At 45.8% G+C, this 16101-nt stretch overlaps 1 protein-coding gene across 2 annotated transcripts in view; it reads right to left on the bottom strand.

The window, feature by feature from the left end:
• The window catches only part of KSR2 (kinase suppressor of ras 2), a gene marked incomplete at its 3' end in the record, with an annotated part of 188118 nt that overhangs the window by 48807 nt on the left and 123210 nt on the right, over nucleotides 1-16101 (bottom strand). For both annotated transcript variants that reach the window (XM_079956588.1, XM_079956587.1), the window contains 4 exons: nucleotides 12941-12982; nucleotides 11852-11915; nucleotides 2560-2608; nucleotides 814-1175 (listed from right to left, as the gene is read on the bottom strand). In XM_079956588.1, the coding sequence (XP_079812714.1) occupies nucleotides 814-1175; nucleotides 2560-2608; nucleotides 11852-11915; nucleotides 12941-12982 (517 nt within the window). The remainder of the gene's footprint in view (nucleotides 1-813; nucleotides 1176-2559; nucleotides 2609-11851; nucleotides 11916-12940; nucleotides 12983-16101) is intronic.

The following is a 16101-nucleotide window of genomic DNA, read 5'->3' as shown; positions in this document are numbered from 1 at the left end:
TCTGTGCATGCACAAGCGGCGAAACCTGGAAGTAACCATTCCGGTACTTCCGGGTTGCCACGGGATGCAACTTGAAAAGACGTAACCTGAAGCGGACATGAGATATGACTGGCAGTGAATTCCACAGGTTAGCTTCTCCTAGTGACGTTGCCAGTATCCTACCAGGAAGTGGCTCCTGATGCTTAGCCAAAGTCTGCTTCCCTGAAATTTCCACATTTGGGGCTTTATTCAACATTTCCTGTCCGCTAGCACAAGAGATTGTGCAACAAAGGAATCCATTGCTGCGAGGGAGAGCTAGTTGTGCAACAGCTGGTTGTGAAGTATGTTGCGCAACAATCTTTCTGTTTTCTCTCGCACAGCCAGTTTTTCCATTCTCTAGCGCAGCAGCTGATCCTTGTCGTGCAATCTGCTGCACAACAACAGTGAATGTAACTGGTATTTGCTATGACTGTTATTTTAGCCCACAAATGTTATCCAAATTATTATATGATTTACTGCATTGTTAATAATAATAATAATAATAATAATAATAATAATAATAATAATAATAATTTTTAATAATTTTATTATTTGTACCCAGCCCATCTGGGTTTCCCCAGCCGCTCTTTGACATTTCCCTTTCACTGGAATGCATCAAAATTAATCACGTAATTAATGATCAGCCATAGCAGACAGCAAGAAGAACAGTGCAGGTTTTAGCAGAAGCCAAACTGCAGCAGAATGGAAACAACGCTGATTGCAAGGAATCCAGGACGGGGTGGGAATTGCTGCTTCCTCCCATCCCTAAGGTGGAACTTAAGTGATACGGCTTACCTGGTGATGATAGCCAGGTGGGGAGGGCTCATGCAAGCCCCCATGAACAGCACCACATTCTCGTGCCGCGTCTGCCTGTATGCCATCACTTCCCTCTTGAAGGCTTTCAGCTGGTCCTCGTTGTCGCGCTCAATGTCAATCAGTCGGATGGCCACCTCGCCGTGCCAGCGGCCGTGAAAGACCTGCCCGAAGCGGCCCTTTCCAATCAACTCGCCAATCTCCAGCTGCTCAAAGGGGATGTCCCACTCCTGGAGGAAGATGCTGGTCTGGCTGGCCTTGCGGGGGAAGTTGCGGGCAGAGAGGAGCGAGAGGTTCATCTCCTCGAAATCGTCCTCCGATTCTTCGTCGTTTCCCTGTTCATTCTGGGGGCGGGGAAAACAAGAGAGATTTGTTTTAGTGCAAGTGGAGGTGATATCCATCGTCCCTGTACGGGGACGCCATTTACTTCTCAATCACCTGATGGCACAATGATGTCAGGTGACCCACTTTCATCCCATGTGTGTGCGTCACTTCAAAACTCTGGCAATCAGCTGATTGTAGGGCCTGGAAAAAGCTGTGCACAGGGATTTACAGGTGGCACAAATCAGTGGACTGGTGGTGCCTGAAACCCCTTTTTTGGACCAGCCTTGTTTTTACCTGCCCTATGCCAGCTGTCCCATACAACATCGGTTGTAGGAAATATGGGCATGGCTTGACCAAAACAGCCACAAGGGCCAAATGTGCGGCTCTGGTGGGCCTGATTACGCCCACAAGCTGGAGGCCACCCAATGATGTTTTAAAGCAGCTATGAGGAACCTTTGGCCTGCCAGCTGTTGTTGAACTCCCATCCTCCATTGCCATTGCTCATGATCTATGGGGCTGACGAGAGATGCAGACAAGCAACATCTGGAGGGCCAAAGGGTTTCCCACACCTGTTTTATTTATCTAGGATATCAAACACTCCAACACAGCATCAGCTAGCCCTCAAGCTATGGATACCCGACAAGCCCTGAAAAAGCAGGCATATAACACCAAGGTCATGGATTTGATCCCCATATGGGTCAAATTCCTGCATTGCAGGGGGTTGGACTAGATGATCCATGGGGTCCCTTTCAACTCTATGATTCTACTCTCTTAAGATGGGCTTCGGTGTCAAATGTGTTGGTGATAGACAACCACAGATCACTACAGGTCAGGTAAGATGGCCCAGAGCATTTTGTGACTGTCAGTGGGCAGAGCATCAAGCTGGAAGGAGAGGCAGGCATTGGGTGGGGAAAACCCACAAAAGGCCCCTGACTCCCAGGAATAGGGGGGAGCCCACCACATGATTCTCCTTCCTGTGTGGTGCAGGGTGCTCCTTCACAAGCGACTTCTTGGGAGAGCAGCCACTTGCAAAGGAGCAGGATCGGTGCCTGTGCGGAACACAGGTACCGATTCTGCCTGCTGCAAGGCTTTCCTTCGGAAGAGAAGATGCTTGCAAAGAAGCAGCATCAGCACCTCTGCTGAACAGCTGTTCAGCACAGATGCCGATTCTGCCTGCTGCAAGGCTCTCCTTTACAAAGGCACACCTGCAGAATTAAGCCCCCTGCTCTCGGTCAGGAGTGGAGGTGGGAGAGGTGATGCTGTATGTTTAATTAGGTAAAAAATAATAATAAGCCTTGCCCTCAAGCTACTTTGGGATCAATTCAGGGTGGGGTGGGTCACCCTGATTCAGGACCCCTGAATTGAGGCCACGGGGTGGTCACCAGATCCTTGTGTGCATCTTACCTCAGAGGTTGGTTCCACTTCAATTTGAAGTAATGGGTTTCCTTCCAGGCTGCAGAGAAAACCAAATGTTGCAAATTATTAAGACTTGAAAGTCAGAAGCGCCAGGAGCACAGGTAAAGCTACCTTCTACAGAAGGTCCATCCAGCTCAGCATTGTCAACACTGACCATCAGTGGGTCTCCAAGCAGGGGACATTCCCAGTCCAACTTGAAGATGCTAGGGGGTTGAGCCTTGGACATTCTGCATGCAAAACAGATGCTCTAAGGGCTGAATTATTCCCACTTGAAAATCAATGGGACCAAATTTGTCATGAGTAACTAACTTGCCCTGCTGATGTCAACAAGACTGAAGGATGTCTAACTGAGGCTGCATCTGCACCACCATACATTGAATGCAGCATCATACAAGTTTAAACAGTCATGCCTTCTCCCAAAGAATCCTGGGAGCTATAATTTATTAAGGGTGCTGAAAGTTGTGAGGAGATGATCCTGCTTTAAATGTACAATGCAGATGGGACCTTGGTCTCCATGGCAAGAGTCATTAAGCTCCCCCCGAATTTTCTTGAATGGGGGGCTGGAGAAGGGTCGCGGGAGATTGCCTCCCTTTGCAAATGAACAAAGGGCTGCAGTTACTACAGCAAGTCACGTAAAAAGAATTATGGGATGCTGTTCTCTTCTTACGCCCTTCAAACAATCGAATGGGTCACTGCTCAAAGGCTTATAATACGAAGAAGGGAGGAAACACCAACCAAACAACCTTATAGACGAAATTATCCCTGTGTTATAATGCATGTCATCAACGAAGCACAGTTAATTTTGCCGAACAGCAACAATACGTTTGAAGCACAGTGAAAATATAAATAGATCTGCAGGCCAAAGAGTCATTTCTTGTGAATCAGTTTGATGGGAGGCCAGACCCAATATGAGGTTGGGGCTTATCTCATAATTTTTCTTCCCTCTGCACGCTCCCCACCCCCACTAACAGAAAGGCCACTAGTTTTCTGAAATATGACATGTCTGTGATGAGGGTTTTCATCTGAAATGAAATGATTGTTTGACCGAGCCAGCCATACTGATGACTGGTGCAACAATGGGAAGATATGCAACAATTTATATAGGTATGGTTGATTGATTGACAAGCAAATTGTTTGCCGTAATGACAGATGGGGTGTCTGTGGACGAAGGACATTTTTATCTCAAGGACTTCCGGCAGAATGAAACACCTCTCTCTATGCACAGAAGCCACATTTGCACCATACATTCAAAGCACTATGATGCCACTTTTAAACAGTTGTGGCTTTCCCCCAAAGGATTCTGGGAGTTGCAGTTTGTTAAGGGCACCAAAAGTTGTTTGGAGGCCCCCATTGCCCTCTCAGAACTAGTTTTCACAGTGGTTTAACCTTCAATCCTTCTTCCCAGGGAACTCTAGGAACTGTAGCTCCAGGAAGCAAAAAGAGGCCTCCTAACAATTCTCAGCACCAATCACAAAACTATAGCTCCCAGGATTCTTTGGAGGAAACCAGGATTGTAGAAGAGGTAACCTAGTGCTTTCAATGTAGAATGTGGCCTGAGACACATTATCACCTTTGTCCAATAATGTAATGAAGGCCAGGTCCTGTCTTGTGGGAGGGAGTTCCATAGTTTAAGTATGAACTGCATAAAGAGCTTTATTTTGTCTATCCTGAATCTTCCAATGTCCATTTTCATTAGATGTCCCTGAAAGATAGTATTATGAGAGAGGAAGACCATCTTTTCCCTATCCACTTTCTCTACCCCATGCATAATTTTATACACCCCTATTACTTTTGGGTACCTCATATTGAAACCACTGCCTTGTTTTTGAAAGCCCATTTTGCTTTCAAACTGATTGGCAGTTAACCACCCACATTTGCCATTAGAGGGAAGGCTGAGTTGAACTTCCCAAAACTGAAGATCATTTGCCCTTGATGTGTCCCAAAACTAGCATCTTACCTCTACCCTTCCTTTGGTGTCACTCCTGCGAACAGCAAATGCATTTTTATTTATATTTTAAATGGTGTCATTGCTGCTGTTTTAAAGGGGGGGGGCATGGTGCATTCCTGACAGTGCACTTCACTGCAGAGACAAAATCAGGCAATTTAGGAATGACAAAATGCAGATGAGGAGAATTTTGCAAGAGTCTCCAAATGCGATGTACTAAGAAGCAGGCAAAGTTAGCCACAAAATTGACACTGGCTTGGAGGGAAGAACATCCCTTTTGAGCCCCCTAAGAATCACGCTGAGGCCATTTCTGATGTTGATTCCTCAGTCATGTCTCCGGAGTCCTGTTTAGTTCGGAGGGATCTTCAAATTATTGCAAACAAGTGGTATGAGCCACTTGGCTTCACTCCTAGGGAATACACCTAGTTGCCGATTCCATTTTTCACCTGTGTTTTCATTGATTGCCAGCTAATCTCCCCCAGGCCTGGAGCCAGAGATTGTAGTAATAGCCGAGGCGCTGGCAGCACAAAGCTCCTCACCTAGCATTATTTCTCCTCCCAGTCCAACTCTCTCCATTTCGTATTTCAGATGAACAGAGAGGGCACCTTTTAATGATGCAACAGAGAGGAGTGAATTTAGAGCCCAGAGATTGTCTTCTTAGACCAATAAAGACTGATGGTGAGAGGTTCCAGGGAGAAACTATTCACTGAACATTCATCCTGATTTGTTTGCAGGGCTGGTTAGATGACATCGATCTACAGAGTCACCTCAGAGCAAGAGTTACCCCATAGCTCCCAGTTCAGGAGTGTGTCCACTGTTGCTCGGAGGTCCAGCTCCAAGGGCCTTCTGGCAGTTCCCTCACTGTGAGAACTTCACTATATAGCTTCTGGAGAATGCTAAAGATGCAACTCTTTACCCTGACATTTGGTCCTTGAGCTTTAGGTTTCTAAGACCCACCTTATTTTTGTGGTTGTAAGTTGTTTCGAACTGTTTTTAATATTGTGCTTGAATGTTGTAACCTGCCCTGGGATGGTAGGGTGAAGGGCTGGTAAATGATAATTATCATGCGATAGTGAATACAACATATAAAAGTGCATTATGTTAGGGGAAATCGCTTTGCAAAAATATGCAGTATTAGGCAAAACTGCATACAAAATTGGGTACGTTAGGACAAATTCCTACTAGAATGCTGATGAATATTCATGGGGATTTAGAAAAGAAAGGAATCACAAACAGGAAAGGAAACGTGGAGAACTGGAGACTGGGAAATGGAAAAGAACCAAAATTGACCTATTTGCCCGTCCCTAGCTGAGACTTGGTTGAAATTTCAAAAACTAAGCAGAGGCTGAGCCTCCCTGTAAGGAGAAACGCCGTTGTCTTCAGCTCAGGTGCGGCAGCCATCACAAACAGGACCCTTTCCTGTCAAGGGTTTCTCAGCAGGGAGAGCAAGCGAGAGCAAAGCCTTCTGGGAGTCATTTGCCTGCAACTTTACACAAACACCTGCAAAAACTGAATTGCCTTCAGTAAGTTTGTGGGGCAGAGCGGGGGGGGGGGAGGCAGGAAGGAGGGAGAGGAGAGACATTAATTTTTAAAAGCGGGAGCCGACTTTGGCAATTCGTTTGTAAGCCCCGAGTTAGAGCAGCGGAGGATTCTTTAATCTGCTGCGCACAAACAGCTGCCACTCTGAGATCTCGAGCCTCGCAGAGAAGTCAATTACTCCTGCCTAAAAGCCTGGGAGAAGAAGCCTTCCCAGTGGGACTGGCAGGCCGGTCGCTTCCCGCATCACGAGCGCTGTCCCCTGCTCTGCGTTCCCTTCGCTTTGACCTTTGCAATCCAACACAAGCTTATCAAGTTACGAGCAGCGGCCAAAACCAGGGGCTCCGTGGATCTGTTTCTCAGCCCTTTATCATTACTGTATTTAAGCAAAGGATGGAGTCCGTACATCCCCGTGTGGGACTCAAAGGCACAGAGAACTGACACAGGAGATGTGTTCCATTGCATATTTTAATTATGGAGACTTATATTTCAGTGTTGATTGTTTTATTGCACATATTCATTATCCTTTCTGTCGTGTATTTTATTCTGTGAACCACCCTGAGATCTTATGATGAAGGGCAGTGTATAAATCTAACTTCTTCGCTTTTAATAGCATTGTGGATGTTTGAGGCATTGGTTCTGAGGTTCAAAGCCTGATAGAACTTGGAACCAGGTTATAAGAACATAACAAGAGCCTGCTGGATCAGCCCAATGATCCATCTATTCCAGCATCCTCTTCTGACAGTGGCCATCCAGATGCCCGTGGAAAGCCTGCAAGCAAGACATAAGCGCCACAGCACTCAGAGGCAGAATGCCTCTGGCAGTGGAGGGAGAATATATAAAATATTGTCTCTCCCTTTACATACCCAGCCGGTCACCGAGTTCTGCAGTAGAGGGTCTCCTGTGGGTAGCATCTCATCAGGAAATCCATTCTGTGCAACAGAACAACTGGGCCTTTGGAACTCCCTCCCCTTATACACCAAACAGGCACCTCCTCTCCTGTCTTTTTCTTTGCCTTCGCTTTTCAACAACGCTTTGAGTTGTCTGCATCTGTATTGGATCTGAATTTGTTTTTGCATATGAAAACGTTTTAATCGCGTGAGTTGTTCCCCTGCCCCAAAATTGCTGTAAGCTTAAAATGCATTTTAAATGTGTACTTTAGTGCCAATTTCTGTACTTTTCTTTATTTCTTTATTTCAAAAAAAAAAAAAAAGCCTGCAGATTAACATAGGAATGGAGCCAGATGGATGCATGAGTAAACAAAGACAAAAGTGGCAGGAACCACTTGCTGTAAATTTCAAGAGGGGGAGGGCGCTGTTGCACTCGGGTTCTGCCTTCGGGCTTCCCATTGGGGCCTCTGGTGGTGAGAACTGGGCTAAATGGGCCCCACTTTGGCCTGATCCAGCAAGGCTCTTCTTAGGACTGATTCATCCATCCATGAGCACATAATGCAGAGGAAAGCAGAAGCGCATGTCCAGATTTCCAACTGGAATATAGGAAGCTGCCTTGTACCAGGCAAATCTTTCTAGCTTCTCCTGCTAAGAAAACAGCACACATTCACAAACTGCTGCACCCCAACTTCAGTCGGCTGTGATGGACCTATAGGCTCTTCCTACCAAATAATTAGTAAAGGTAAAGGGACCCCTGACCACTGGGTCCAGTCGTGACCGACTCTGGGGTTGCGGTGCTCATCTCGCTTTATTGGCCTAGGGAGCCGCCGTACAGCTTCCGGGTCATGTGGCCAGCATGACTAAGCCGCTTCTGGTGAACCAGAGCAGCGCACGGAAACGCCATTTACCTTCCCACCGGAGCGGTACCTATTTATCTACTTGCACTTTGACGTGCTTTCGAACTGCTAGGTTGGCAGGAGCAGGGACCGAGCAACAGGAGCTCACCCCGTTGCAGGGATTCGAGCCGCTGACCTTCTGATTGGCAAGTCCTAGGCTCTGTGGTTTAACCCACAGCACCACCCGCGTCCCAGACCAAATAATTACTAATGTTTTAAAACAGGGGTATTGGGGGGGCAAGTGGACACTGCCCTGCCATAAGGGCATAGGAAGAGTCTGCTTGGTCAGGCCAACAGCCCATCTAGTCCAGCCTCCTGCTCTCACAGTGGCCAAGCAGATTCCCATTGTGGGAAACCAGCAAGCAGGATTCGAGCAAAAGAACAACAGTCTCCCCTCTTGCAGTTTCCAGCACCTGGGGGCAGAGCATAGTCTTCATGGCTAGCATCCATCAATAGCCCTCTCTTTCATGATTTTGTCCAATCCTCTTTTAAAGGAGCGTCTCCACCTCCATCGTTCTGCCCGGACACTGAGGTCCAGTGCCAAGGGCCTTCTGGCGGTTCCCTCCCTGCAAGAAGCCAAGTTACAGGGAATGGGGCAGAGGGCCTTCTCGGTAGTGGCACCCACCCTGTGGAATGCCCTCCCACCAGATGTCAAAGAGAAAAACAACTACCAGACTTTTAGAAGACATCTGAAGGCAGCACTGTTTAGGGAAGCTTTTAATCTTTAACAGACCATTGTATTTTAATATTCTGTTGGAAGCCGCCCAGAGCGGCTGGGGAAACCCAGCCAGATGGGGTATAAATAAATTATTATTATTATTATTATTATTATTATTATTATTATTATTAAGCCATCCGAGTTGGTAGCCATCACTGCCACCTGCGGGAGGGAGTTCCACAGTTTAAATATGTGATGTGTGAAGAAGTACTTTCTTTTCTCTGCCCTGAATCTTGCAACATTTGGTTTCATTGAATGTCGACAAGTTCTGCTCTTGCGAGAGAGGGGCAAAAAACTTTTCCCTTTCTCCATGCCTCAGTCAGTCAGTCAGCCTGCCTGCCACCCTCCTTCTGACTGGGCAGCCCTGGCTGTCAGATTCCCCTTCCTTGGTCTGAGTTTTGTCCTTGTAGAACTCAGCAGGGAGGAAGTCTGGGTGGCTCTCCCTGCCATGGGCTCTGTCGCCACCTACTGTTGGCCTCCTTGCCTTCTGCCTTTCCAGTCAGCCCCCATGGGAACAAGCCACCACTAGCCAGAGGGTGAACAGGCAGGGGATGGAGATCTCGGGGTCATTTGCAACAGAACAGCAAATGGATTATGACCCTGAAGTTTTTGAGAGCAACAAGAGCATAGTAACTCTTCCTGCCTAATTTAGGGGGCTAAAATGAAAAAAGCTAATCAGGCGTGTTCTTCTTGTGTGAAAGTACTGTGAGGCCAGTTAAATTATGTAGGGATGGGGAAGAAATCTGATTCAGTTTGAATTTAAAGCACAATATCTTTCAAATTTTCCCTTTTCAAAATAATATGAAACACAGCCTCCTTCAAAATTCAGGCTTACCCAAATTTCATGACACAGTTTTACAACCAACCAAAGTTTACAGAAATGCACATATGAAGTGGATATGTGCATAAAAATGAATATATTAGCAAAAATAACATACGAAACAGGCATTATATCAGGAGAAAATGTTTGCAAAAGTGCATGAGCCTCAGCCAAAACTCCTTGCAAAAATGTGTCTGTTAGGAGAAATGCACACTGAATTGTTGAAAGGTTGTTGTTTTGGGGTTTTTTAAAGGCAAATTTCTGCAGAAATGTGGAGAAGTGAAGTTAAGATTGGGAAAATAAGAACTAAGATTGACAGATCCTACCACTCCTAGTCACTAGAAACAAATCTCTGAGCTCAGGATGTGATCAGAGGCACCTATTCTTTCATTCTGCCTGGATGTCTCTGGCACCTGACTGTGGCTGGTAGATCATGGGGTTCTAGTGGGAAAAAAACAAACTAGATCTGACAAGAAGTCTGCCTGCCCGTTTTGAAACTCTCTCTGCTCCCGGCTCATTTTCTCCCAGCTCCATTCTGTCCACCTGCAGCTTCCCCTTCACAGTTCTGATGAGTGAGAATCTTGTACGGGTGTGCACCTTATTAGTTCGAAACCCATATTGTTCTCCTGTCTTTTGTCCTTTCAGTGGTGATCCTTCCTTAACAAGTGACAGCTCTGTTTCCTTTCTTTCTACAGCCCTTCACATTCACCATAAGCAAGCATGAAGGTGAAGTCAGCAGCCTCTGTTTTACCAGAAAGTGAAATTTGCACAGCACAATGTAGACGCACAGCTCTTTCCCAGGCAGCGCAACTGAGAGAAGCACCTCTTGCCCAGCACAACTTAGATATATACCATATTTACCCGAATCTAATGCTCACCATTTTGGGGCCAAATTACGTTGCAAAAATTAAGGTGTGCATTAGATTTGATGGCACATTTACACTCCCCAGCAAATGCTCTTTTTTTTTTTTTTTTTGGTTTCATGGTTCTGAAAATTGAGGTGCTCATTAGTTTCAATAGCACATTAGACTTGAGTAAATACGGTAGCTCTTGCCCAGAACAATGTATTGCTTTTTTATAAAAAGCAGCCACACACAGACTCAAAGTGGTATGCAAAAGATAAAACCATAAAATCAAGAAGAAATCACAATCATACTTTAAAACATACAAATGTTAAAATGCTAAAACAGGTTAAAATTACCTCCACTTTCTAAGCATAGAGACATAGCTATTGCCCACCATAACTTAGAGACATAGCTTGTTTTCCCGAAAAGCAACTGTAAGGTAACACTGATGTGTCTAAGCCAGAGATGGAGCTAACTCCAAGCCTGGAGCCTGAACTGATCCTCCAAGCAATTTTTTTTTTAATGGCTCTCTGAAGCACCAGTGATTGTGGTAGCACAGGCAAAGATAAAAACAAACAAATAAAAATAGGTATGGGCAGAACCTAGCACCCTGATGGGGATGCAAGTTTCCCCCTCTGTGGTTGTCAGGTTGATCAACTGAGGAGCAGAGAGCGGGTGATAGCTTGCTCCTCAGCGGATCTGCACCGATCCGCTGAGAAAGCGGGTCTGTGTACACATGACTGGGTGTGTGAGTGAGCGGTGGCTGCACCCACTTCTGGCCATACTGGCCTGAGGAGGTTTGGTCAAGGATTCATGCAGCCCTTGGGCCAAAATGTTAGCCACTCCTTGTCACAGCGATTAATACATGAGAGATTTCCTTTGAGAGAGCCAACATCAAAACACGTTGGGGAAACTGCCTTATATGATTGGATTGTATCCTATGGTCTCTCTTGCACTGGCAGAAAGCTCTTTGGTCCAGCTGAGACTTGCATCAGCAGAAGGGGAAAGGGGGCAATATTTGCAGTTCCCCTAGAGCCCCCTGAGCTACATCCCAAAGGGTCTCTCAACTTTCTCATAGACTCATAGACCCCTTCAATGCAAGAATCCTGCCCACAGCTGTCCCTGGGTGGGCTTGAACCACCGCCATTCTGGTTTGCAGCCAGACCCATGGTACCACAGACTCTCTCCTCTGGGGCAGATCTAAGGCATGGGGAGGGGGGGCTAGAGGAAGTCTCTGCTGCTCCAACGAGCCTTCCATCAGCACACCATGGGAAACAGCCCATTGGTACACAGCTCAGTTGGCAAGAACATCAGACTCTTAATCTCAAGATCGTGGGTTCAAGCTCCACACTGGGGGAAAAGATTCCATCAAACTCTACAATCCTATGTTTTTATGAAATTACTTCACCATATTAAAAAGACATTCGTGTGCACCCGCCACCCTGGCTTTCCTGTATGATTTCTTCATTTCCCTCTCCCCAGCGTAAATCTGACTCTCCTAAGAGGGCATTCCAGATTCAGATTCCAGATCTACTACAATATCTACTAGGGAGAGGCAGGTTCTTCCAAGGAGAGGTCTCAGTGGAGGTGGGCTTCAGAATAAGAGCAAGAATTCATGAGGACTACTCACATTGGGTTAGAATTCACTGGATGGAGGATGACTTGGGGCGCTCGGGTGGGTGTCTCGGGCACATCTGAAAGCAAAACAGGAACCTGGTTCACAACAAGGAAAGATCGCACTTGCAATTCACATACTTAGCAGTGCCCACAACATGTTTGCATAGCAAGCATCCTGCTGGCATATGTGAAAAGAGAGCCAGTGTGGTGTAGTGGTTAGAGTGCCAGACCAAAAAAGGGTTAAAAAAAGTGCCAGACTAAGACCATGGTTCGAATTCTCACTCAGTCATGAAGCTCACTTTGGGTGACCTTGAGCCAGTGACTATCTTTCAGCTAACCCTACACCACAGGGTTGTTTTGAGGATAAAACAAGGAGGGGAGAACCAAGTACTCTGCCTTGAGCTCCTTGAGGTAAAAGGTGTGATATAAATGTAAAAAAAATAGGTTGCATTTTTGAGGTAGAGGAGAATGAAATCATCACTATGAGTGTGCACCAGATTTGGCTGAGTCTAAAGCCGAATTGGGAATATTCAGAAGGATTGGTCAGGGTGGATTGAGACAGCCCCAGAAATTTGGAGAGAATTGGATTTCAAAGGCTAGCTGAGTTTCAACTGAGGAGGCTCTTTTTATGTTCTTAATGCAAATGTAAAATTCCTTGTCGGTTGTTTTAGTTTTAGAATTTAAAATTTGACTAATAACTGATGTACACAAATGTGTGCCTTTGACCAAGATAACCCCCAATCCCCAAAGCTGCTCTGATCGAGATGCTGTTCCAACTTTTAAATACCTGCTGAAAGCTTTTCTGTGCAAGCAATTAAGTTAATGGATGACTGGTTTTATCTTTTCGTGTCATTTTTATTGCATGGTTTTATGTACAGTTGTTGTGCAGTGCTTTGGTGTGTGTGTTTTTATGAACAGTGGGATACAAATTTAAAAAAAAAACACAGATGGAATTGCCTTTAAACATGAACTGAGTTGAGTTTCCCATCTCTACAGGGTATGAAATTGAATGTGTGGGGAAAACTGGCCACGTGTCAGATGAAGATGGGTTTTTGTGCAGGAGATGCCCCTGGGAGGCTGCAGCCGTTCTTGAGAAACTTACCTGGGAAGATGAATTGCTGCTTGTATTTGTAGTAATGAGAAGCTGTAAGGGAGAACAAGGATAGCTTAGGAAAGGTAAGTAGTCAGAGAGCACCAGTGCGCCTCTGAGAAATCAGACAGGAATGAGGCTTGTGAAACATCACCCAACAACCTCCCCTATAAATAATTGCTTGCTTTGTATTTGTGCTCCCAGAGGATGCAGAAATGGCCATCAACCTAGATGGCTGATCTTCTCTGGGCTGAATGTTTAAGGAGACTCAGAAAGGAATCTTTTGGTGGGGCAGTGCCCCCTTTGCCCCAATGGACCAGCCCTCTACAGAGTAGATGGTGTGAAGGAACTGGACTGGTTTTTTTTTTAAAAAAAAGGAAATCTTGGATATCATTTGTTTTGGGAATCACGGGGTGAACCTGGGTTCCTGAAGCAAACCCAGGTCCGGCAGGTAAGAAGATCAGGAGGCGTCAAAATGAGGGTGTAAAGTGTGGCTTGTGGGCAGTCTAGTCTGTAGAGTGGATTAAGGCAAAAGTGGACCTTTTTCTGCTGTCTGTGGGCTGAGATATAAAAGCAGCTCAGGGACAGAGGAGGAGAAGCTGCTTCCTGGGAGGCCAACTAAAGACGGCCCTGGGGAGAGTGCTGATAAAGAGGAAGATCCCATGCTCCAAATCCTGGGCTTCCCTCCAGGTGTAAACAGTTCACTTCTGTTTTGCAACACATCATTGCTTTTGTGTGCCTTTGTGTTGTCACCATTGCTGCTGCATTTTCTACATTTTGCAAAGGCCTGGGGTGGGTCTCTAGGTTTACTCTGCCCATCAAGGAAATGGTTGTATGGAGGTTTAGATAGTTATTTACAGCTTCTGTCCACTATATTTCTGTTCTAGAACAAAACTGTTTTTGCACTACGTGTCTCAGTGCTGTGGGCTGTCAAGACAGGACATGATATTTTTTCCTCTTATCTGACGAGGGAGAGAGAGTACACGTACACACACACACACACACACACACACAAACGTATGACCAAGCTGCATTTTTGCAATGGCAGGCAAATGAAATTGGAGTGAGTACTTCGAATCAAATATCAGTGGGTTGTAAAGGTGATTCATTGGTTTAAGCTAAATTTAAGAGTAATTCCAGGACATTTAGAGGATTTGCTTTAACCTTGCCCTTATTTTAAATGGGAAGTGCATTTGCTCATGTTTTGTGTCTGTCTTAATAGACATTTTATTGTATTATTTGCAATGGCCTACGGCTACTAAGCAATAAAGATTGATCATACACTGAAAACAAGGAGGGAAATGCCCAGCCACGCTAGGGATACAGACCAAAATGGTTCAGCTCCAGCAAGTCACTTTGGAGACATCTTGAATACTACTCAAAGTAAATAAATGCCATCAAATGGACAAATAAATATAGCCTCTTTAACAAAATCCCACTATTAGCAGAATCCAGGGCTTTGCTTTCAAAAATTCTAATTCCATTGGTAAAATGGATCCATTCAAATTTTTAGTCGCCCCAGGCTGTGAAAATTCCAGCTGGGTAGCCAGGATCCAGGGAATCTACTGTAAAAATGGGTTGTGGTCTCATTAGTAGCACAGAACATCTTTGGAGGACAGAGGCACAATGCATCAAAAGAAGCACTTGTGCAAAGGATGGCTTTGAAAGGGAATTAGGCAAATGCACAGAGAAGAAGGCTACTACCCTGAGCACACCGTAGCTCAAAGTAATTCCCACTAAATATACTAGGACTTAGTTCCTACATGGGATGGCCCTGCAAAGAAACCAAGCACTAGGGCTAAACAGAAGAGATTATACAAACATCTACAAGGCAAAACCTTGTCCAGAACTGAACACTGGGCATGGGACCGTACCCCTGCCAGGCCAGGGGGAGCCAGGAGTCTAAAAGCTTGTCCACATATAGCACTCAAAAGTTTACGGATTTGGGTAGGGCAAGGACAGGGAATATGCCCTCTGACAGATGTTATTGGACCCCAGTTCCCATCCTCCCTCACCACTGGCCATGCTGGCTGAGTCCATCAATATCTGGAGGGCGACAGATTCCCCATCCCTGGGTTAGGGAATCATGAGCCAATTGCACAAATGACACCAGCACCCAGAAAATCACCACTCTCTCTGCACAACTAAATTCCATTCACTTTCTATTGCTCCTCTTCCCATGAGATCGAGCTGATCTTGCCAAGCTTCCCTGTTCCCCTCTACATCAACAACTCATCCTAACCAGCTGCCCAATCCCCTGCACATTTCTGCTGATAAGTAAGTGCGCACAGGGCCACAAGTTGTCGGCCGATCTCAACATCAGCTGCCAAGTGAAACCCGTTTCTGTTTAAGCAGGCGTTTGGCCTGTTGAGCTGATTTGGTTTCGTTCCACTACTCTGTGTTTTAATGAGTCCTCGGCTGAATGCTTTGGCCCAGACTTTCTCATCACTTTCAGTGGAGGAATGAAAATGCCCCCCTGGAGTTGGCCAAGAGTGATTAATTTTCGCTTGGGGATGGCGGCTTGTCACTCATTTAGATGAGGCAGCAGAGGGCTTTCTAATTTTCTATTCTTTCTCTGCCTTCTCAACTTCACCTGTCGTCTGTTGGTTACACTTTGGGGCTAGTCTGGAGAGAGCTGAACCATGAGTCCAGATTCAGATGACAAGCTAAGACAAACCATGGCGCTCAGCACAGCACAACAGCAAAATGGCAAAGCTGCAATCTCCCTGGAAGTCCCCATGTTTGCACTAAGCAATGGTTTAGTGTGACATTCAATACAAGTCTGTCTGGATCTGTGGCTCAACTGGAACTGTCCGGGGTGCTGACTGCTTTGTCTGCCTTTTTTGAAACTCAACCTCTACTTTGCCCTACTTTGCTGACCTGCACCTATCCTCTGTCTTGACTGATCCCACAAGAATTTAACCTCTGCTTTGCTTGACCATGTTCACTAGAATCTGACATCCACTGGAATCTAACCCCTGCTAGATCCAATGTCACTTGCTGGATCCTGAACTGCGAAAGGTGGGATACGATTTGTCATTCTGCTAATCTGTACCTGGAACTTGCCCCCACTTGGGCTAAAACACACACATCTGGCCAGGAGCTGCTTGGGACAGAAGAAGCCTGTACATGCCAATCCAATTCTGAATTGGCCCATTTGGTATTGAATTTCT

Source organism: Podarcis cretensis (genome assembly GCF_951804945.1).
Source record: "Podarcis cretensis genome assembly, chromosome: 16".
In the NCBI taxonomy this organism is placed as follows: domain Eukaryota; kingdom Metazoa; phylum Chordata; class Lepidosauria; order Squamata; family Lacertidae; genus Podarcis; species Podarcis cretensis.
The sequence above is the reverse complement of the archived record's forward strand: the minus strand, read 5'-3'. Positions and strand labels throughout refer to the sequence as shown.